The sequence below is a fragment of the Heterostelium album genome (assembly GCF_000004825.1).
Source record: "Heterostelium album PN500 unplaced genomic scaffold PPL_scaffold4, whole genome shotgun sequence".
NCBI classification, from domain to species: Eukaryota; Evosea; class Eumycetozoa; order Acytosteliales; family Acytosteliaceae; genus Heterostelium; species Heterostelium album.
Window position 1 is genome coordinate 351,086 of NW_008805066.1, and position 24,272 is coordinate 375,357.

Genomic DNA, 24,272 nt, shown 5'->3' on the forward strand with positions numbered 1-24,272 from the left:
TTTAATTTAATTTAATTTATTTTGTTGGGCTGTGCTCGAGCACATCAATAGTAATAATAAATTAGAGACCACATTGACCAATGGCAGCTGAAAAAGTTAATTTACATGTATGATAGTGGTAGAGTGGCGCCAAAAAAGTAAAGAGATGCCAAATTGCGTGACTACCAAAACCAGATACACTGTCAAAGATGCCTGGCATCCAACGCTCCGGAATTCTTGCGATGTAGAAAATCAAACCGATACCAAAGAGAGCAAACATCACATTGATTCGGTAGAAAAACAGAATACCAACGTCCCATTCGAATAAATAGAGTGCATGACTCGCTGGAATGATACCAAAGAATGCGGTCAGTGTGAAAAAGAGTGTTCGCATTCTGTTGTAATGAGAGAGTGCCGGCACGAAAATGAAAAGCGAAAGACCTGCGCCTAAAACGGTTATAGTCGTCATGTAACCGATCATAAGGTTGGGAATGCAACGGAAAGAATAGTACAGCGGTGGATAGAATGACCCGACTATCAGGAAGATGATACCCATGTAATCACAGAGAAGTAGCTGTTTCCATGTCGAGTAGGAGACACAGCCCAAAGAATGCCAGAGCACCGAGCACACAAATGTACTAATACCACTGAATAAGAACAAAGCAAATACCAATTTGTCGTAGAATTGGAAACTATTATTACCATTACCACCATTTGTTTCGACACCATTGAAAAATAGGGTGTCCAGTGCCAAATAAATAAAGTAAACGGCCGGCCACAGATGAGAATGTATATTACAAAATTCGTTATGGTAAGGAATAAAGATCGACTTTATAGCCAGTGGGATCGAAAAATTAACTCTATAACCATAGATAATATAATCTCTTTTTAAATACTCTGGAATATTATCTACATGTTCACAACAAAATTTGGTTTTCTTTGGAACATTTTCGAAACTATCAGTTGTAATATTATTACTATTATTATTATTTTCTTTGTTATCTATATTGCTATTATTATTTTCTGAAATATTATTTTTATCATTATCACTATTACTATCGTAATTTAACTGTTTATCTTTTAATTGTTGTTGTTCAAATTCTTTTTCTTTTAGTTGTTGATGTTGTTTTATTTGATTATTTAACTGTGTACGTCCTTCATTGAAACGTTGTCTGAGATATATCTTTACATGTGAAATAGCTTGGTTTATGTCTTTCTTAAGATCGTCATCGACCAATTGATTTATAGAAGACATATTTTACCAGGCAATTTGTTTTTAATATAAATTAAAAAAGACAATATTATATTTAAAATTAACTATGATGTGATAATTAAACAATACAATTAAATTAATTTCATATAAAAAATATTAATCCTTAAATGTTTTGTAAAACTTTTAAGATAATAAAAAAATTAAAAAATTAATTTATTTAAATTTACAACTATAAAAGTCTATAGTTGTATTTGTATATGTATATATGTTAGGTAATATATGTATGAATAGATTGTTTGTATTTGTGACGAGTAACAAAATATTTGTTATAACACACAAGTGATATAAATCTAATAATCTAATACCAAAAAAAAAAAACAACACCTGTAAAAACAAAAAAAAAAAACAAACTTTCATAGACTGGAGGTTGTTCATCGATAAAAAACAAAAATTAAATTAAAAAAAAAATTAATTAAAATTGGATTCTGCAAATGAATTTTGTTTCGATTATTTTTTTGTACCAAAAAACAGAAAAATAATGTTCAAAAAACATACTTTTCCAGATATTTCCAAATAAAATTATAAAATTTTAAAAGTTTTCTTGAAAAAATCACCACAGAATCTTCAAATTGTTGGGATTTCGATGTTAAGCATCACACATTTGCTTTCTTTTATGAAAATTATTTGTCTTTTTACGCTTTTTTTACCTTTTTTTTTTTGAAAATTAATAATTTTATTTATTTTTTAGTATCACAAAAAAAAATAAAACAATAAATGAATAAATAAAAAAATTGATAAACACCAACAACTTTATCACCAGGCTGATTGAGTTTGTTGAGATTGTTGTTGTTGTTGTTGCTGACTCCTTGAGAATCCAGCAGGTCTCCATTCACCGCGTGGTGAGCGTTGGTGGTGATGTCCGTTGCTGAAAAGGTGGTGTCTGGCTGGTGCTGGTGGTGGTGGGTATGCTGGTGTTTTGGTGGTGGAAGGTGCTGTGGCGCTTGGCTTTGTTTTGGTGGTGGCAGCGGAGCTCGATGATGCTGCTGGGGTCTTGGCGACTGCCTTAATATTCCAAATATTCTTCAAATTGATAAGAAGTTTGGGACGACGTGCTTGCAATGCAGACAAATGGTCTTCGAGTTTCGATACCGATTTAAATTGGGTCAAAGCATTCTTAGCGTCGGCTGGGTGCTGGTAGACAACAAGAGCGCTTCTCTCAGACCAGTTTGATTCAATTGATTCAATTGGACCAAAAATTGCGAAAAACATTTCAATCTCCTCCTTTTGTTGATCTACCAACTGTTGCTCACCACCTTCCACCTCAGTCAAGGTGATCTCTGTAAATAAAATTTCGCACTTTGGACCTTTTGAGGTTGAAGATGAAGTGGAAGATGTCGATTTTGTTTGTTTTGAAGAAGAAGCAGGCGATTGTGGTTTGGATGTGGAAGTTGTTGAAGTAGTTGAAGTGGTGGTTGGTTTGGAGTCGGCTGGTTTCGATTGTTGTGGTAATGATTTTCCAGAGAATGGCGATGGCAATGATTTGTCAGTGGATTGTGGTTGAGTTGGTGGCGATTGCTTTGAAGGTGACTGTGGTTTCTGTTGTTTCTTGGCAGCTGACTTGTCAGACTTTGATTTCGATTTGTTCTTGTTCTTTTTCTTTGAGTTGTTGTTGGATGATTTGCTAGAAGAGCCAGAGCTTGAAGTGGTGGTCGATGAAGTTGGAACAAAGGCATCGTCGTCTTGTTCATAAATATATGGATTATCTTCCACTTCAATATCAGCCCAATTTAAAGATGGTGTCTATAAAATATTTTCAAAAGAAAGTATAAAAAAAAAAAAAATTGTGAGTTTTTTGGGATAATTAATGGGTATCAATGAATAATCACAGAGAATTCATTCAAAACATACATTTACAGGTGAACTTTCAACGGACATCATTTTTGTTTAGAAAGAAATATAAAAATCGTATAGTATAATATAAATAGTCGATTAATTAAAAATATATGTTACAAAATTAACTTTTAAGTTATATACAAAAAAATTAAATTAATTATTTAAAAAAAATTGAAAAATGTGTGAGACTTGTGTGATGTTAATAAAACGAAGCGAACGAACAAAAATAAAATAAAATTTAAATATTTACAAAAATAGAAAACAAAAGGAATTAATAAAGATAAAAATTATTTTCTATAGATATAATCTATTTTAAATAATGTTTATTTGAATTAAGCCAAATTAGAAGATTGAGAGAGAGAAAAAAAAAAAAAAAAAAAAAAAAGAAATTAAGTTAATTTAGTAAATTAATCTTTAATTTTGTTAAATTGTAAGTAAGTTAAAGTTTTTGATTTGATTGCTTTCTCAGAACGAAGAAAACAGATTGATTTGTATATATTTAAAAAGAATAAAAAATAAAATATTTATATATTGTTGTCGTTGTTTTTAATCAGTTTTCCAATAATATATAAAAATTTAAATTTATTGTTTTTTTAATTTGTTTATACTAAAATAATAATGTGTGTATAAATATAGATAGATATAATATAAATTGATTTGATGAATGTTAAAAAAAAGATGAAAAAATTATTATTATTAATGTTCAAAAGGCGAAGAAAAAAATTGAGAAAAAAAACAAAAATTAAAATAAATTAAAATTAAAAGTTTTTGTGCGAACTCTTTACCAACAAGATTGAGAACAGAAGACACGAATGTTGCTGAGTAATTGAAACCACCAAAAGTCAAAAGATCTTTTGAATTTTTTTATTAATATTATTTATTTTCATTTTTAAAATCAGATGCGATGGTTTGACTGGACCATCAACCCACTGGGATAGATTAATCTGGTTTATTTAGAAAAGATTAAATAGTATCTCGAATAATTAGTCTTTTTTTAGAGATTTAAATATTATTAATAAACAATTTTATTATATACGATAGATTAAGTAATGGTACTCGATGTAATATTACAACATTTATATTACATAGTAGAACAGAATAATGGTTGTTATTGTTGGGATTGTGGAAGAATTATCTTTGTTTCTTTTTCAGCAGGAAGTTCTTGGCTATTCCTCTTTAAAGATTTTGCTTCATTAAACGGAACTTTTGAGATCATGATCGGTTTGCTCGAAGTTCCATAGAATGGGTCACTTTTATGAACTCTCCACACCATTGGATTTTCATTGTCTTGTGAATCTTCCTGGCTTTTAATATTCTTGTTCTTTTCTACAGGTCTTCGACTTATTATCTGTAAAAGTGATTTATTAATCTTTTTATTAAAAATATTATATTTAGAAAATGATTTTTTCATTTTGTTTATATATAAGAAGTTATTAATGAATTTAAAAGAACAAATTTAAAATGGATAGATTGAATTGATTATTTGTTTGTTTTTTTATTTACAAATAAATACTAGGAAATTGGAAGTTGGAAAAAAAGGAAAAGTATTTCTTTAATTAAAGATTGGGAGTGTATCCTAAATAGCCGTTGTTTTTCAAAAAAATACAAATAACAATAATAATATGATAGATTTTTATATATTCCCAAAAAAATTCATACCATTCTTAAAAAAAAAAAGAACTAATTTTGTAAACCACAAACCTTCTTGAGAGAAAATCATTGAATTCTGATTGAGAAAAGATAAAAAAAGTAAGGTTATTTGTCATCCCTACTAATATTAGTGTTAAAAAGTCGACTGAATTGTTGGCACAATATTAACCTGATGATCTAGTTTGATGGTTTTCGATTGATTGTACCAAACAATTAAGAGAATGGATTTGTTTTTTAAATGGCAATTGTGAGTCTATGTTTTATTGTTATTAACAATTTGATTTTGATTTATTAAATTTATCTATTCCTCATGAATTATTGAAATCAATCTTTTTTCACAAAAAAACAACCAAAATTTATTGATTGATTTTAAATTAATACTAAATATCACATTGGATCTATAGATCTATATTAAAGCAATTCCAATTCCTTATGTTTTCTATTATCTTTTTAATTCCGTTTCTAACTATAAAAAAATAAATATATATGTTTTTTAATATGTTTTTTTATTTTATTTATTTTACTACTAAATATGATCTAATTAATTTTATACACTTGTATCTCTTAATGAATTTCTCATTTGATTCAATTCTAAACCTAAATCATTATATTCTTCCAAGAGTAATTTCTTTTGTCTGTTGAATTTGTTTTCTATTTGTTGAAGATTGTCTTTGTGTTCGCCCATCAAATCGTCTTTGAGTTCCTTCTCCTCTAGTCTACGTTGTTTCTCAAGTTTTCTTAGTTCTTTCTTGAGGATTCGCTCTGACTCTGCTTTCTCTAGTTCTAGCTCGTCTTCTTTCTCCTTGAGTGCCGATTCTTGTGCTGCCAACTCCGATGCCAACAACTGTGCTTGTCTCTCATATAGCAGTGAGTCATTCTCGTCTTGAATATGCTGACTCTGCAGCTTGGCAATCTCGGCCTGCATCTCCTCGAGCGACTGCGACTTCTCCTCCTTCTCCTTCCTCTCGACATCGGTCATTGCCGACATCTTCTTGACGTTCTCCTCTAGCATCTTTCTCTTGATATCGTTTGCTTCCTTCTCCAGTGACAGTTCGTCCAGCTTCTGATTGACTTCACGCAACGATCTCTCTTCCTCCTCTTTCCTTGCCTCCATCTCTGCGATCGACTCGATTCGCTGCTTAAGTTTCTGTTGTGTCAAGAAAGTCTTGTTGTTCAATTCCAACGACTTGTCTTCCATCTGTTTCAATCGCTCTTTCATCTCCTCCTGTGTCTCCTCAGCCAGTTTTTGCAACTTGATATCCAGATTGGTCTCTGCTTCTGCGCGCTGAGCGTTCACCTCCACAATATCGCTATCGATCTGCAATGACTTTTGTTTACGTGACTGTTTAGCCTCCTCAAGCTCGACCGTTTGTTTCTTGGTGTGACTCAGCTTCTTACTGAGATGTTCATTGTCTTTTTGAAGCGATTGCTTCTTCTCTTGCAGTGACAACTTCTTCTTTTCCTCCTCACCAATAGTTGACTGCAGTTGTTTGGTGTCGTTCTCCAATTTCTGTTTGAACTTCTCCTTTGAAGATCTACTCTTTGATTCCAAGTCCAAGAATTGACGTGCACGATTCAACTGCTCTTCAAGTGTACGATTTGCTTTCATCGCTTGTTTACGCTCCTTTCTCTCTTCGGCCAATCGATCGCCCAACTCTGCATCCTTGTCGGTGAGCATTGACTTTTCCGACTCCATTTCTCTTCGCTTCTCCTGTTCCTTTAGCTTTGATTCAGCAGCTTGATTCTTCTTCTTCTCCATCTGATGTTTGGTATCCTCAATCTTCTTCAACACATTCTTATGCTTCTTTGCCAGTGAATCTTGATTCTTTCCAAACTTCTCATCTTGATAGCTGAGCAGTTTCTCCATTCTATTTCTCTCGTCATCGATTTCATCGGTTGTCTCAACGATCTTTCTCTCCAAATCTCTATTTAAAAACTTGGCATCTCTCACTTTGACCATCTCAACATCGATCTCCTCATTCTTGTCATTCAATTCGTTCTGTACAATACGCTTCTCCTTTTCTGCCTGCAGCTTTGCAATCTGTTCCGCTTCACGCTCTGCTCTCAACTTTGTCTTCTCGGCATCCATCTCCTTCTTTGACTTGTCTCGAAGATTGTAAACCTTGGTCTCTTCCTCCAACGACATGATCGCTTTCTTCAACGAACTGGTTAGCTTCTCCTTGGTCTTGGTGATCTCTGCTTTCTCTTTCAACTCTGAATCGATCGATCGATTGATATCATCGACATTGGCCTGCATGAATCGTTGCTTTGTAACCAATTCATTCTTTAGCGACGTCTCTGTTCGCAACTCTAACTCCATCATCTCCTGCTTGGCATTTGCATTCATCAGTTCCTCTCTCAACTTTTTCAATTCATCTTGATGCTTGACCTTGGCAATTGCTTTCTCTTCTTCCACCTTCTTCATAGAGTTCTGCAACACCTTCTTGGCATTCTCTTCGTCGAGCAATCTCTGTCTCAACTGAGCGGTCTCCTCTTCAATCTCCTTTCTCTTTCTCAACAAATCGTCTTTTGCCTTCTTTTGTGTTTCCAATCGCTTCTTCAATTCCTCTTGTTCCTTGGTGTTTGCCTTTGCCAAATCAATCTTTCTTTGTAACTCTTGAATATGACTATCATACTGTTCCTTTTCTTTTTCAATCTTATTCTTTAAATCTGCTTCTCTTTTTTCAATTTCCTCTCTAAATTTTTTCTAGAAACCAAAAAAAAAAAAATTAAACATCATGTCTCTCTTTCAACTTGATATCAGTTTGTTAATACTTACACTTGAATTCTCATTCTCTAATAACTCTTGTTCAATGTTTGACATTACTTTCTCAAGATTATTGAGTATTTCTTTTGACTGTGCACTTTCATTTCTTCGTTTTTCCACCACTTTTTGTGATTCCGTCCAACTTTTCATTTTGAGATTCAGTGCCTCTATCTCTTTGTCCATTGACTGCAACGACCAAGTCGCTGTAGAGTTGGCACCGTTTGCTCCATTCTCTTCGCCGTTAGTAGTGTCAGTAGATGATGATGACGACGACGATGTCGATATCGAAGCTGCAGACGCCAAAAGACTATCGACATTGTCAATGTTGGCCAACAACGACTTTAGCTTGGCATCCATTTCATCCTCACCCAACTTCTTCTTGTGATAATGATAGATACACGATATATATGTCTCGACTGTGATCTTCTCGGGATCGACTCCATCCGTGGTGAAATCCGACGGTTCCAGTAGACGACCGACAATACCTTTGTCCTCTGCGAAATCAAAGACAAACGACAGTCTCTCTGTTACCGACTTGGCTAGCACATCGTCCACACTGAAAGCATTGGGATACACCTTATTCAACACAACTACAAAGGCTGTGCCATCTTTCCATGACTTTGAAAAATCATTTACCTGACTGACCTTCTCAGGATATCCCTCTGTAATCTCTTGGCACCATTTCAATAGATTCTCTTTATTTTTACCAACCATAGTTTAGTTTTTCTTTTTCTTTCTTTTGCTTTTTTTACTACTTTTTTTTAACTACTACAAACTTTTCAAATACAAAAATGATATATTTATATAATGATACAAAATTATTATTGGGAATTCAAATCAATAATAATAATTAATAATAACAAATTTAATAAATAAATAAATAAATAGATAGATAGTATGTTTATATATTTATAGTTTTTTTTAAACACTTTTTCTTGATTAAACTAATTTTAAACAGCTGAATATGTATGTGATGTATGATGTGTTGTTATTGATTATTATTTAATTGATCAAATTCTCTTTCTCTCTCTTAAATTGTGAATATCAATCAATCAATAATAAAATAATATATAATTTTTTAAATATAAAATAAAAAAATATATATTTGTGAAATTGTATAAGTTGTTATCGTATTAGAGATACATAAATTATGTAAAAGTGTGAGAATGAATGATTATAGTAATAACAATAATAATATACAGATTTGTATGTTGTGTGTTAATAATGTTTGCTTGTTTTGATTGGAAAAAAAAAAAAACAAAAAACCACACATAATCAATCTTTCAATTACGATTTAATTTTTGATTTTGTGTATTTGACGGTTTGTAGGGTGTTTTGATCAAAAAACACAACAAGATGCTGCACATCTTCCCTCCATTCAAATCGATTGCTTTATTGGCCTCTACAATTCTTTGATCAATTCAATAACACCAATTTAAAAAGGCTAATTGAATTGTTTTTTGCAACAAAAAAAAAAAATTGTTTAATTGTGATCTTTTTATATATATAAAGTAGTAATTGTTTAAATCCAAAGCCTATGAATAACTAATTATTTTATTATTTTAGTTACTTTTTATACAAACTTTTTTTTTTTTTTTTTTTTTTGACCATATTAATAATATTAATTGATCATTTTCATTTCTCAATGTATATAATTATTTTAATTATTTTTGAAAACCAACAACAATTAAAGAAATTTAAAATGAATGTTTATTTTCTGACCATGCTAATAAAAAAAAAAGAATTTTATTTTGACTTATTCCACAGAAATAATCATCCGACAATCCTCATTTTCCAAAATTATATTTGTCAAGAAAAAGGCAAAGAAAAATACAGATTTTTTTATTTTACACAAAAAAAATTAAAAAAATTTTGCATTCTCTTTAATGTAATGAGCCAACATTTGTTGCTCGTTGAAAAAATACAAAAAAAAAAAAAAAAAAATACAAAAAAAAACCTTCTTTTTCTTTTTAAAAATTCATTATTACTAAGTTTTACTTTAGTTAGCACACAACACACTTTCTCTGTAATATTTATTTATTTTTAATAATCAAAAACAACAACAAACTTAACATTTATTTGTTAATAATATATAATCACATTTCAATCAATATCTTTTTTTTCCAATATATAAATAAATAAACGGTAAATGATCAATTCAATGCAATTCAATTTAATATTGAATAATCTGAAAGATAGTTAAATTAGAATACTCTCTTTCAGATTATCTATCTAATATTATTATTATTTAGATTTAAAATTTAATATCTATCTTTTTTACACATTTATTAATATCATTATTTTAACACGTATGAATTCAATTCAATTATATATTTTAGATCACAAACAACAATAAAATGAATAACAAGCAAGTTTTAATCTCTGGTTTGATTGCCTCTTTTGTATCAAGTGTTGCTGCTGGTAGTTGGAATGCTGGTGACACCATCGCTCTCTTGATTGGTATTGCTATGTTCTTTGTTCTTCTTTTGGCATTTTTGGGATGGTATTCAAGAAGACAATAAACTCTTTAAACAAAACCTAGTAAATTTTTTATAAATACATAACAACCTAATTATTGCGTATTTTATTTTTCTTTATTCGATTATAAACTCAACTACATCAGTACAGACAATCAAAACAACCAAATAAGCACAACTATAACAGTCAAGTCAAAATCAATATTTTAAACATGCTCAAGTTGTAGCATATAATATATATAAATATAAAACATTTTTTTTTAAAAAAAAAAAACAAAAATAACTTTTTTATTTCTTAATAGCAGCATTGATTGATTTGCACACCAAGTTTAATTGTTTTAATACTTTTAACCATTATTTAATTGCCATTTTTTGTTTGTGGTTGATATCACCCTTTTAGATTGAACAAACAGAAAATCAGTCTTTGTTGACTTTTTTTTTTTTTTTGTCTGTAACTTTTTAAAGTCAGATAGTTTTGTTGTCAATGAAAAATATTAAATTATTTAATAATAGAATTTGAAGTACTAAAATATTGACTTTATTTACATTCCAACTTGGTCGATTGGAAATAATATTGATTAGGAATGTAATATACAGGGCGCGCGACCTAAAACATGACCAGCTTGAGAATTGTAATTGTAATGGAGTAACTTATTTGGCATACACACGGACAACAAAGTTGGGATAAATTCCGGGTGTGTTCGAAATTAGAAAGAGAATTTGACCATGTTTGTAACTGTTTTGACTTAGTGTCTCTCTCTCTTTGAGAAAAACTTCTCTTTTTGAGAATCTTGAATTTACTATTGGTAATGAATGAATGAATGTTAACCATTATTCTTATTATTATTATTATTATACACATATATCACCATCATCATCATCATCATCATCATCATTATTATTATTGTTATTATTATTATTATTATTATTATTGTTGGGTGGGTGATGTGGGAAAAAATTGTTGAGACCTGGAGTATAATTCCTTTCAAGGTAGATTTCATTGCGACGGTTGATATCATTTACGAGACGACAACCTAGACAATTGGCTGCACAGGAGGTATGTTTTTCTAGTGCATGTTGTATGATATCTTCAAAGAAGTCATTAGTTGTGCACACAGAGTGTGGGCAGCGATGTGAGGTGTCTACACTATCGATTTCCGAATCATAGCTGTCTAAGCTACCTACACTCTGACTGTCATAGTCACTGTCGGTGTACTCATTCATTTCGGATACTATCGAAGGTGATTGATTGTCTCCACCACCGCCACCACCGCCACCACTGCTACTAAATTCAATTCCACTGTCACCACTAAGCACTACTCCCATTGAAAGATCCTGTGTCAGTTGATCTCCAACACCACCACCACCTCCTCCAGTATTCAATAAATCAAGTTCAGCTTGAGAATCGGCTTCTATTGTTTCGCTTTGGTTGTCACTATCTTCAAAACTGTCATCATCATCATAGTACATCATTATATTATCTAAATTTATCTTTCTTTACAAATAATTGTATTTTTTTTTTTTGTTTTTGAACCCTGAAAAGTTTTTTTTGGTATGATACACTTTAGTAATCAAAATTTACATATATAGTATAAAAATAGAATTCAATGAGACAAAGAGAAATGAACAAGAAAGAAGATTGAAAGAAAGAAAGAGAACAATTATTGTATGCATTGATTCTTGAATAGATCGGAAGATTGATTACATACCCAAAAATTTATTATCTTTTTTTATAGAGATCCTTATTAATATTAATTATTTTACAAAATCTTTCATATACCTTCTAAATAGTACTAAAAGCTAGATATATATAATTACATACAATGAACAAGCAATCATAACAAATGATTACAAGTGTTTTTATATGTTAATGAGTGTGATCAAAAAAAAAAAAAAAAGCACAAAATTAAATTAAAAATTCGTGAACCGTCATGACTTTATGATGAAGGCGATGATATCTTTCTTATTGACAAACTCTTGACTATTATTGTTGTTATTATTACTTGTGAACATTGGAATAGGTGAGTTAATGGTCACTTAAAGATTGAGTGACTGTTGAAAGTATCGTAGAGATCAAGCTTGATCATACATGCCCGTAGATCACACCGCCAATATTATCATTTATCTTTATATAAACATAAAAATTTAAACTAAAATAAATATATTAACAAAGTTCATTTATAAATGAAGTGAAAAGACTAATTAATATTACCAAATGATCATATTACTTTATTAAAAATGTGATTTAAATTTTATAGTCAAAGTGATTCAAACAAAGATCATTGTTGTTGGTGTGGTAGTGGTTGTTGTTGTAAGTAATGAAGTTGGAATAGCGGAATCATTTCAGGTCGGTCATAATAAACTAAAAAGTTCAATGTCTGTTGGGTAAAACCTTCTAACCTATTTTCAAGGAGCCATTTTACAACATCGAAATGCCCGTGAGCAACCGAATAATCTATTGCAATGTTGGTACATCCTTCTGACCTATTTACATGCAACCATTTTACAACATCGAGGAATCCCATCTTAGCTGCTGCATCCATTGCATAAGTTGTACAACCTTCACTTCTATTATAGTGCAGCCATTCGATAACGTCTAGGTGGTGATTGTTGCAAGCTTCATTCATTGCAAAAGTAGTTGATCCTTCGCTACGATTGAAGTGTAACCACTTTACACAGTCTAGGTGTCCATTCGATGCTGCAAAATCCATAGCTTCGGTGGTACATTCAACACCATTCTCATGGAGAAACTTCATCGATTCCAACCATCCATTACTAGCTGCATTATCAAATGCATATGATGAACATTTTTGTGTCAAATTTTTGAACATCCATATGACCATATCATCAATTTTTTCACCTATTGCCCTATCCATTGATCCAAAGCTACAGTCTCTTAACCCATAGCTGAACAATAATTTAGCAACAGGGAGCTGACGGTTTGAAATAGCACAATCAAGTAGTTGATCTGATACTTTGTCAAATTCTGCTTTATAATTGAAGATCAGATACTCCACCATATGTACATGACCAGCTTCAATTGATCTTTGGAAAAGATTTCCAAATTTTAAATCTTGTTCTCTAGTCTCCAAAAGGTATTGAAACATCTCTATATTTCCGACAACCACTGTATTATCAAATACACTGATCTCTTGACCATCTTCGTAACTACAAACATAATCTTTTCCTTCTGGAGAACCATTGAACTTTTTAACACAGAATTCCAACACCTCCATACTGTTTCCAAGAGGAGCATTGACCATTGAACTACCAAAATCAAATTGATGTTCTTTGTAGGTATTTAATAGATATGACAGTACCTCGCACCGACCATACTCAGTAGCTTCGATAAATAGAGAGTTAAGCGTATAAGAACTTTGCTTGTCAATAATAAAGTAGTTTATTAAATAGTCTAGTATCTCCAAGTCACTGTTTCCACGAATTGCACATTCAAATACTATCGATATTTCTGGTGACCCCAAACCATGTTCTTTGGATTCCAAACATTCTCTTAAGAGAGGGAAATAATTATGACCCGCCAATACATGTGGAGTGTCTATTAAATCTTCCCATCGATAAACAACATCAATGTATATAATTGTTTGTTTTCTATTTATTTCATAAACTTCATTAAAAATTTGTTTTTTTAATATACAATTATTGAAAACCTGATTAAATAATTTGTTTATCATTTTTGAAAAAATAAAAAGATTAAATAGATAGATAAAGTTATTTTAAATATTATTTTTACGAATTTTGTTGTTCTATAAAATGATTATTATGATCATATTTGATTTTTTATTCTCAATTGTTTCATGTATTTGCTTATATTTTTTTACTTGGAAACTGGAAAACCACAGGTGTAGTTTTGTAATTGACTAGACAATCATTGAATTTAAGGTGTGATGGTTTATAATGAAGATGTTTTATAAACTTTTTACAAACAACAAAAATGTAGGAAATTACCACATTCAAACCTATTCATTTTTTTATAGGTTTTTTGTTTTTTTAAACACATTTATTTTTGGCAATCATTTTCATTTCATATACAAAGTACTGTTATCATCATATAAATAAATATGGTAGTGAGATCAATTATTATTGAATGTTAAATATTTTCATTTGGTATAGTGTGCAAAATTGCAAATTAATTTGTTTATCCTAAAAAAATAAACAACAACTAATGAATTTTATTTTGGTAAATGCTAGTTTCTTTTTTTTATTTGTGTTTTTTTCATACTTACATATTATTTAAACAATTTTTTTTTACTATCATATAGTAGTAGTTTTGAATATTTGCCAAAAAAGGAGTTGATGTATATTCCATTATCACCCTTCTTAATATTGATTAGAGAATATTATTTTTATTTTTATATTTTTTCACTATTTGATAATACAGGTCTAAATATATTGTTGTGAATGTATTAACCTGTTTTTAATCAAAAATTCTATTGCCATCTTTTTCAACGAGTAAAAGTAGTATTTAACAATAAAATTGATCTTAACAAACCCCTGTTATTTTCATATGATGTTTAATTTTTTGTATAATCCAGGAACATTAAACAAATTTAAAACCCAATAGCAATCAATTTTACTTTCATTTCTCAACACTTTTGATAGCTATTTTTCGAGGTTTTTTAAAAAAAAGAACCAAATTAATATGAGAAAAAAAAAAATTGGTGTTTAAACAGATAAAGTAAAGTGTTGGTGGTTAAATTTATTGACCAAATTCGTAACAATAAAATGTGGGATTACAACACCCACTCCACCTTTGCCCACACACTCAATGTAATTAAATTCATTATAGACAATATTTTTTTTCAACTTAAAATAAAAAAAACAATAGTATTGTTCAAATCACAAAATCATAGTTCATTTTGTGATAGTATTAATATCACATAGATTTTTTTGTCCAAAATAATGAATTTGTAAAATCCTAATTTAAGGTACAGAGAGTAAACTTTTTATTAATAAAAAAAGTTTAAATTGACAATGGATTGTTCAAATTAGAATTCCAAATAATTTAAATCCAGATTATTTAATTTTTTCATCAATATTTATAACAATCAATTGAAAATCTATTCAAATTGTAAATAATCCCGATGTCTGTAAACCATAAACCAAAGGCGATTCTCTTACTATTATTACTATATTTTGAAATCATATCAATTAAATTCACTAACAGAATAGATATCCTAAATACATCGAATCTAATATTGATACATCATCTTCTTTCCATAGTTTCTTATGAGTATTCCATCTCTGATCTCATCAGGAGAAGTGGTGACCACTCCGTCAGATCTTTTGATTGATTCAGTGAGTTCTTTGATCTTTTTTTAAGAGTGTTGGTGAGCACTGTCGATGGGCATTCCCTGTAGATAGATAAATCATTCAATATAATACTGTTAAAGAGCTTTTCTTCAGTGAATAAATCGTTGATCTTGTTCAGTGCATCTTTATGCTTCTGAGATGCCGGATCACATGTGTTGAGAGTATGATTTAAAGATTTCTTAAGATAAAGGCGCACTCTGGATCTCGCTCTTGAAATGAGAGATTGATGTCGACAGAGATTGGGCAGTGATTATGGAAATAGGTGGCGACAGCGGAGTTACTACCTATCATTGTGGATGCGACTTAGATACGATCCAACCGTCTAGGAGAATGGGAAATAGGGAGCGGGTGATTGGTACAGCTGAAAGTGGGAGTATCAGCTAACAAACCGGTATCTACAAGTGAGTTTACGGAAGCTAGACTTTCTAGAGTGTGACACAGCTCCGTCATTTGCTTTAGAAAAGGAAGGAAAGAAGGGAGAGACAGTTGAAATCATCAGACATCAGATCGATGGTGTTGGTTTCGAGCTGAGATATAGAGAGAGTTGTCTAGAGAATCCATTTCTCCGCTTACGGTCTGCAGGAGCATAGATTCCAAGAACATTGAATGAGTAGTGTGAGTGGTTGATTGTAACAAAGAGAATACGACCTCCTGGATCTGAAAAGATTTCTTTGTAATCTAGGTCAGCGCCTTTGGGTTTGATGATTGCTACACCTGTACCCATACCGCTGGAGCAGAGAACAATTTTGTTTGAGTGAGGAAAGGGAATCGCTTTCACTGATGTTGAGTTCAGTAATAACTACATAGTCATCAGCGAAACGGACTAGGTGTGACTTGAGGAAAAGATACATGAAAGAGAATGGAAAGGAATATGAGATAGAGAGAAAGAGTAACCGCAGTTTAACTAATCTAATAGATAAGACTGTGTACAGATAGTAACTGTATGTAAGTGATGCATGTTTTGTGAAAATTGTTGCAAAGAAGAGTCGAGAAGGTTTTTTTTTTTTTTTTTTTTTTTACTGTTTTTACTTTTCCATAATTTTGCCAATTGATTGCTATTTTGATTATTATTATAATTATTTTAGTTATTGTTATTTTATAGATTATTAAGTTGATGAGAATATTGATGATTGATTTGGTAAATTGAAGATGAAGAAATGAAGAAGAGGAAATAATAGTTGGCTGACATTTGAGTGGTTACAGGTTATTTAAGTTTGGATTATAAGTTACTGATACTGTTATTTATAATTAATTTCATTACTGAAATGTGCTGTATATATTCATTTATGATAGATTCGTTAGATAGTAGGTTGTTTTCTTGGAGATGAGATTCAGATTTGATGAAAGACAAGTGAAACGAGAGTAGTGATATTTTCCATTCTTCTTACCAACAGATATGCATCTTCCATAGTCCAATCGAATCTTTGACCACCTGAAAGCTTTAAGGATTAAAGAATGGTGTTAAGATTGATTGAGCATAAATGCTCGACAATTAAAGAATGTATGGAAATATGGGTCAGAGCAGTATCTGAAGCACAGTTCACATTCTTTGTTTTTGTTGCCAAGCTAAGAAGCGAATGAGAGAAGAACCGGAAGACAGTGTTTCGTCCAAGCTGGTGTTTGATAAGCGATACATAGGTGAAGATACTGTCGTAAGATGTAGTCGAATTTGGTTGGTGGTAGAGATAGTTCGAACTGACCATCAGTTAGTGGTAGAATGTCATGTTTGATAATCAATAGGTGATCGTAGATTTGCTTCAGACTGGGTGGTAGACCATCAATCAGAATAGGTTTAGCAGATCTGATTTTGTTGTCCAGATGCTTAAGATGAACTGCCAATCGGTGCCATAGAGTGTAGCATAGGTTGAGATATGGCGAGGTGATAGTCTTTGCTACACTGATAGATCTGCATTGGATTTGAGATAGCCAACTGGTATAATAACAAACTTTTGAAGAATCAGAGGAAGACAGTAGGAATCTGTTGAATATCCACACGTGTTGCGCATCATTACGAAGTTGGATGTTCCAAAGCTAGATTCCACCAGGTAACCATGGTTGTGCAGCTCTAGAAGGTTTTTTTTTTCAAATTTTTGAGACTTACTGCATCCGGGGTTTCGAAATTTAAAAGATCCGACTTGCCAGACTCGAACTAGCAACCTTTTGATATCTTTTGTGATTCTTACTACAGTCAAACACTCTACCACTTGAGTTAAAGTCGGATAATTATTTCCAGTTTTTATATTTAGCATTTCATAGTATTTATTTCCTAAAAGATGAAATTTTAACTTTTCACCCCCACAAAATCCTTTCCACTTTTTACTTTTTGACGCTCTTATATTTAAAAGCAGTCCACTCAACAAAGGAGAGAAAAATAACTCCAACTCCATCCAATAATACTGAGAGCCTGCCATGACCCCTCCATCAGTATTGATATCGTGGTCCCAACCAAAGGAGTGGAAAATAGAAAAGATATCATTTCCCCTGCATGGTCTTTCGTTGACATACATTTTAATGAATTACTAGTTGCAATAAAAACCGCGGTACCATTGTGCTGCTGAATAGACTTGAAATTTTGATTTTTGGAGATGTGAAAAAGTTGAGAATGGTGTGATAATCCATTGTAATTGATAATAAAGAATACAACAATAGGTGTGTTGTTTTTTTATAACCATAAAAAAAGAATGTGATTGAATATTATATAAGAGAGGTTGTTTTAAGCTATTTTGTTATTTCAAAATGAAGCCAAAATTTTAGTTGTAGGATTTGTCGCAAATTATACAAAAATACACTAGAGTTTTCGCTATCACGCGGTGAGCGTGCCACAGAAGAACTCTTACATCGTATGTAAACGTTATCTCTGAGGATCACTTTTAGTTGTTGTATTGTTATTGCTATGGAAATCAGCGGTTACCATAGTTTATATCAATCTCAACAAAACAAAAACAAACATAATTAAAAAGAAAAATAAAATTTGGAGATTGACTTGGTGAATTATTATCTTTTTTTTTTTTTTTTTTTAAAATAAATTTTAAATTTACTTTTTAGTTTGATTTTTTTAGTTTTTTTCATGAAAACCTGTTTATATTATAATTTTATATTAATATTAATAGATAGATAGATAGATCATATAGATAGATAATGAATTTTGATATATATAATAATCTTGATGAGAATCAATTCTTTAGGAATCTATATCTAAAGAATACACAGAACTACTCGCAGTTTACATCACCATCGCCAGCGATCAACAAGTTGAATCAAGACTTTTTTCAACAACAACAGGTAGCAGCGCAACAACAGCAGCAAATACCACCACCAAACTACGAGAAGCGTGATTATTGCTATGGTTTAGGTCAGAGAACACCCGACGTACCTTTTGCATTCACCAAACTAACGAATCAATCGACAAGTACAGTATCATATAAATTTGATAATCAAAGATGAATGTGTTTGATTATTATCTAACATTCTCTATCTATCTATCTATCTATCTCTATTGTTTCTTTAGATTGTTTCGATTGTTTGGAATATGATATACCTATTATAAAGAATGAAGAAAGCAATGTAATCAGTGCATTCGATTATATATTCACCGATTTCTTTAGAGAGAATACTCTGAAACTTACGAATGGTTCATACAAGTGTCAGATCGATTCACACAGATTCAACAGTGAGAAAGAAATGATAGAGCATATGCGTACCGAACACAAACCAATGATATTGCAAATGGTTTCATTGTTATCAGCTGGTAAACTATATCAAAACAATTCAATATAATGTTCCAACAATCTAATGATCTAATCAAAATTAAAATCAAAATATAAATCTAAAAACAACAACAACTACAACAACAACAACAATAACAACTATAGATGATGAAACTAATTATTTAGGTAATTTCTTTACGAAATTGATGTATTCTGATACGTTGTACTCAATACATCCAACAAAGCCTGCTGTTAGCTACGAATCGATGTTGGAGTATCCCAGTGTGTTGGCACCGACATTGCCGCCACTAAAGGATGCCAGCAAAGACAACACTACCGGTGGCAAACCACATGGTAAATCGAAAAAGTCAAAGAAATCAAAGAAAGCGAAATTGCGACCAAAGACAACACTACCTTCACAATTCTCAAGAGATGAACTTGTTGAGCTATCACGTTCATTGTTTGGTACACCTAAATCAACTTATGATAATATAACAACAAATAATGTAAATAGGATATAATATCATGTTTATTGCAATGTTTAAACATAGTAGCTAATAGTATTAATAAATTTTAGGCAAAAAAGATAAAAGATCAAGTACAATCGAATAAAGGTGAGACAGAAGAAGCTAGAATGAAGAAAGAACAATCGATATTCAATGATATCATTGCAAAGATTCAGAGTTCAATGGTTTCGGAAGCCGATTTGATAGCGGCCGCCAAAGAGAAGGAACAACAAGAGGCAGAGGAGCTGTTGTTGTTAGAGGAGATCGCCGATATCATTATAGATGAGGTTGTCGAGGAGTTGTCGATGAAAGTCTCAAAGAAGAGCACTGCCGACGAAAAGAAGAAGCGTGCCAAAGAGGCAGAGAAAGAGAAAGAGCGACTCAAAGAACAACAGAAACGCGAGCGTGAACTTGCCAAAGAGAAGGAGCGTGAAGCGAAAGAACAACAAGCGAAACTCGAGAAACAACAGCTGCTACAACAACAACAGCAAAAACAAAACGAAGACCTATTGAATCGTGTTATCAATGAGGTTGTCGATGACTTTTTGATTGAAATGGTTGGTGATGAATGTGTTGATATTGGATCACAAATTTATTATGAGAATTTAGTAAGTAAACAAACTGCAATTGATTCCAACTTATTATTATTATTATTTGGTTGGTTATACATTTTAATTAACAACTATGTGAAATTCTTTCTTATTTTTTTTTTTTTGTAGCAATGGAAAGAACATCAAAAACAACAGAGTATAAAAGAGAAGAAATCGAAATTGAATATCAAATCAACTACTACACCTGTAATTACAGTTGCTAAATCACCTAATCAGAATCAGAATCAGAATCAAGATGCTACTGGTAATAATAATAGTAATAGTACTGTTGTGGAGAAACCAAAGATTAAGGAATCACTTACAAAAGAAGCTGTTGTTGCTGGTTTGAATGTAGTTCAAGCTCAAAAACAATTTCGTCAACAACAACAACAACAACAACAACAGCAACAGCAACAACAGCAACAACTACAGCAGCAGCAGCAGCAACAACAGCAACAGCAACAACAGCAACAGCAACAACAGCAACAGCAACAACAGCAAAGACAACCACAGCAACAGCAACGACAACAACAAGAGCAACTACACTCAGCTTCTTTTGTTGTTGGTGAGGAAATCGAAGGACAACAAGTACCTGTATCAACACCTACCTCAACACCTACTTTAATGCTGAATCCTATCAAAAATGGTGTATCCTATGCACAAGTATCACAACATGGTCTTAACAGAACAAATGTTGCTACAAATGTTAGTACACCATCTCCACCTATCATTGGTAATAATAATAATATTGGCACTATCAGTAGTAAGAACAGTAGTAATGTACAAGTACAACCAACTGTTATTCAATCACAACAACAACAACAACAACAACAACAACAACAACAACAACAACAACAACAACAACAAAAAACAAGTTCAGATACAAGTAAACTATCTCAGCAATATCTACAACTACAGGCTCAGCAGATACAACAACTTCAACAACAACAGCATCTATTACAACAACAACAACAAATAGAGTATCAACAACAATTGTTGTATAGACAACAGCAACAGCAACAACAATTACAACAACAATTGACATTACAACAGCAACAACTACTACAAGGCTATCAAGGTACAGATTTCCAAACGTTGGCTCAACCAAAGTCACCCATGAATGTATCACCGACGACCAGCGGCCAGAACTTTGTAGATCCTTCTGCAAATGCTTCGTCAAGTGTTATTGCCTATCTTCAACAAATCAACTTTAAACCTGAGCTTACTCTGCTGTGTAGAACCGGCTACATGAAGAGTGCTCTCGATATTTACAACTACCTTGGAACAAGTTGTAGAATTGCCTATAACGATCAGATGCTACCAAAGATTCAACAATTAATGTTTGATCGTGAATTCAGCACATTCTTGGTTCAGTTTGAATCACTCATCGATCTAGAGAACGGTATTACCATATCTTCGTTCCCAGGATCGCCGCTTATACTCACGCGAATCTACAATACTCAACAACAGCAGCAACAACAACAACAACAACAGCAGACTTCTATGGCTAGTAACAACCCGGTTGTTACTCCATCGAAATCGCCAATCCTCAGCAACAGCGCTGGTAATATCTCGCCAAGTGCACTGCAAGCCAATCTCTACCAAAGCTACTCTCCGACACCCGGTATCTCTAGAATCGGTTCTATTGGATCACCAACCAACAGTTCTGCTATTGAAGTCGACTCGAACAGTTACAGCAGCAACAGCAGCAGTGGTCTAAGCTCGATCTCTCCCAACTCTCTGCACTCATTGTCACAGATGTTGAATACACAGTACGATGAACAAGTACCATGGGATAACCGTCCACTAAAGACAAGCATATTCAATGATAAACAACGTATTGTAACTCCACCCATAAGTGGATTCAACAGCAGCAGCAGTAGTAGCAGTTACTTCAATCATCCAAGTTCATCGAATGGATCATCAACATCAACTTCATCCGCTAACTACTTCCAAGCATCATCACTTCCTTCGATATCGTTACCAAATAACAACATCAACATCAACACTAGCAACAATAACAATAGTAATAATTTAACATCGATCTTTCATAGCAATAGCAATAACAACATCAACAATAACATCAACACTGCAATGGACGAATCATCTTTCTTTACCTATTCAGATTCACTAGGTTTATTTTCCAATGCCGTGTTTCCACCAACTACCACAACAACTACCAATAACAATACATCGAATATTCTTCAACAACAACAACAACAACAACTTCATCATCCACAACATCAACAACAACAGCAACAACAACAACAACAAGATATTGTAAGTATTATGATTGAACTCTTTTGTACTAGTTCCAACTAAACTAGTACTTTTATAATCAACTTTACTAATATTTACTAATCAAAATTTGATTTTCAACACACAGTACAATTCCTATTTGTTTAAATGAATTGAAAGATAAAAAAAAAGTTAACTGTTGAATTGTTATTAGCATAAATAAAAACTATCCCACGCTGTGTGTACTAAACAATAACATAATGACATCTTATTCATACCCATCACAAATATATATTTAAAATAATCATTTAATTATACATGTTTATAAATACCCCATTTAAACGTGTTTACACATCGATGTTGAAAATAATTATATAATTTATTTATTGTTGTTATTAAAGATAGTTTGTATTGTTTTATTTTTTACACTCTTGTGTGAGTGGTGGTGTCAAACAAATTATGATTAAAATTGTTTTGATAGTGGGTATTTAAATCGGATAATGATGAATACTAAAGTGTATGAGTATAGTTGTAGGTAAATCATTTATTGTTTGATAGTGGATACCAATGTATGCACATTATTTGATAATTTCATTTCCTTTTTAATATAAATCAATCTATAATTTATTTAACCCTACCACATCAACACTTCACCACATTATCATTAGTGAAAAACAAATATTTATAAATAAAAATTTTATTTAAAAGTTAGATATTATTATTATGAATATATTAATACAATACATCATATATATATATAAAGTTATGTATATTTAAGATAATAATAAAATTAATTATTATGTTTTTGTTATCAAATAGATTGTTGACCAATCCCAACATTTTAATACACTAATATTCCGACGTTTCATCTTCATTTAAGTAGATGATTTTGTACATATATGTATTTAAATATATTTTTGTATTCATTCATTTAAATTCAATTTTACTATATTGTAATTCAATATAAATATATTCTCCATTTCATTTCAATATATTTATTTTATTCTTTAACTTTTACAAATTACTTAATCATTATTTATATTCTAAAATCCTATATTAATATATATAAAATGTTAGATTCAATATCGAATGCTTTGCGAAATCAAAAGAATTTATTTTCTAATAAAAAGAAATATAAAACCAATAATAGAAATTTATGTTGTGGTGAAGAAGAACAAATTCTTACAACCACAAGAGAACATTGGTTCAATGTGAAATATCATGGTCAAAAAGTTGTTCTAAAATTAAATGATTTTGGAATCGAAATATATAACGAATCTAATAGAGTAAGATATCTATTAAACTAATAATTCAAATTTCTTTACTTACTAAGGTATCCATTTTTTTAATAGGAAATAATTGAAGAATTTTTATTAAAAGATGTTAAAACTTTTGGATCAGAAGGAAAGAATGTTTGGTTGGTAAATGTAAGAGAATTGAATCAACAAGGACAAGAATCTTTTAAATGTTTCAGATTCTCTGGTATTAACCCCGAAAAGTTAAATGAAGTAACAAAGAATTTTTTGAATAAATTAAATGAAGTATGTATAAACAAGTTTACAAACATATTTGTTTTAATAGAATACATATAAACTAACATTTTTCTTTTCAGGAATTCAAAGTTGAAAAAGATGTAATGCAAATGAATAAATCGATTTATTCACCATCTATTTAAAATAAAAAAATTATAATTGTGATTGTATCTTCAAACCTTCTGGATCGGGAGGAATGTAGCCTAAGACTGATCGAGATAAAACTTGGAATAGATATTTTATTTTTTTGACATGCTCCAAAATTTTGAATCACCAGATATTTTTTTTATTTTATTTTTTTATAAAAACAAATTTTTTTCTGACCTTTCCAACTTTTTAGGAGCATAGCTCTCATCAATGATAGGAGACATCTTTTCTTGTAGATCACG

At 31.3% G+C, this 24,272-nt stretch overlaps 7 protein-coding genes and 1 non-coding gene across 8 annotated transcripts; 2 read left to right on the forward strand and 6 right to left on the reverse strand.

Annotated features, from left to right (window-relative positions):
• Nucleotides 1-61: 61 nt before the first annotated feature.
• PPL_04693 (uncharacterized protein) lies at nt 62-1,234 on the reverse strand (the record flags this gene model as incomplete). Its single annotated transcript, XM_020575592.1, has 2 exons — nt 62-374; nt 876-1,234. The coding sequence occupies 2 exons, from the start codon at nt 1,232-1,234 to the stop codon at nt 62-64; spliced, it is 672 nt and encodes a 223-aa protein (XP_020434387.1).
• A 771-nt stretch (nt 1,235-2,005) lies between these two features.
• Nucleotides 2,006-3,130, reverse strand: PPL_04694 (RNA recognition motif domain-containing protein; the record flags this gene model as incomplete). The annotated part of the gene is made up of 2 exons (XM_020575593.1): nt 2,006-2,992; nt 3,101-3,130. 2 exons carry the CDS (start codon nt 3,128-3,130, stop codon nt 2,006-2,008), a joined length of 1,017 nt encoding a protein of 338 aa, XP_020434388.1.
• Nucleotides 3,131-4,193: 1,063 nt separating this feature from the next.
• Nucleotides 4,194-8,216, reverse strand: PPL_04695 (uncharacterized protein; the record flags this gene model as incomplete). The annotated part of the gene is made up of 3 exons (XM_020575594.1): nt 4,194-4,454; nt 5,289-7,442; nt 7,515-8,216. The coding sequence occupies 3 exons, from the start codon at nt 8,214-8,216 to the stop codon at nt 4,194-4,196; spliced, it is 3,117 nt and encodes a 1,038-aa protein (XP_020434389.1).
• Nucleotides 8,217-9,859: 1,643 nt separating this feature from the next.
• Nucleotides 9,860-10,024, forward strand: PPL_04696 (uncharacterized protein; the record flags this gene model as incomplete). Its single annotated transcript, XM_020575595.1, has 1 exon — nt 9,860-10,024. One exon carries the CDS (start codon nt 9,860-9,862, stop codon nt 10,022-10,024), a length of 165 nt encoding a protein of 54 aa, XP_020434390.1.
• An 807-nt stretch (nt 10,025-10,831) lies between these two features.
• On the reverse strand, nt 10,832-13,964 carry PPL_04697 (uncharacterized protein; the record flags this gene model as incomplete). Its single annotated transcript, XM_020575596.1, has 6 exons — nt 10,832-11,474; nt 11,760-11,779; nt 12,069-12,129; nt 12,380-12,886; nt 12,992-13,604; nt 13,946-13,964. 6 exons carry the CDS (start codon nt 13,962-13,964, stop codon nt 10,832-10,834), a joined length of 1,863 nt encoding a protein of 620 aa, XP_020434391.1.
• A 1,848-nt stretch (nt 13,965-15,812) lies between these two features.
• PPL_04698 (uncharacterized protein) lies at nt 15,813-18,224 on the reverse strand (the record flags this gene model as incomplete). The annotated part of the gene is made up of 5 exons (XM_020575597.1): nt 15,813-16,087; nt 16,160-16,214; nt 16,699-16,749; nt 17,494-17,576; nt 18,179-18,224. The coding sequence occupies 5 exons, from the start codon at nt 18,222-18,224 to the stop codon at nt 15,813-15,815; spliced, it is 510 nt and encodes a 169-aa protein (XP_020434392.1).
• On the reverse strand, nt 17,440-17,529 carry PPL_04699. The gene is given in 2 exon segments: nt 17,440-17,476; nt 17,492-17,529. It is a non-coding gene; the product is annotated as a tRNA-Tyr (tRNA).
• Nucleotides 18,225-18,448: 224 nt separating the features above from the next.
• PPL_04700 (uncharacterized protein) lies at nt 18,449-24,026 on the forward strand (the record flags this gene model as incomplete). The annotated part of the gene is made up of 8 exons (XM_020575598.1): nt 18,449-18,719; nt 18,819-19,058; nt 19,204-19,523; nt 19,595-20,131; nt 20,243-22,393; nt 23,482-23,637; nt 23,704-23,892; nt 23,964-24,026. The coding sequence occupies 8 exons, from the start codon at nt 18,449-18,451 to the stop codon at nt 24,024-24,026; spliced, it is 3,927 nt and encodes a 1,308-aa protein (XP_020434393.1).
• Between the last annotated feature and the right edge of the window lie 246 nt (nt 24,027-24,272).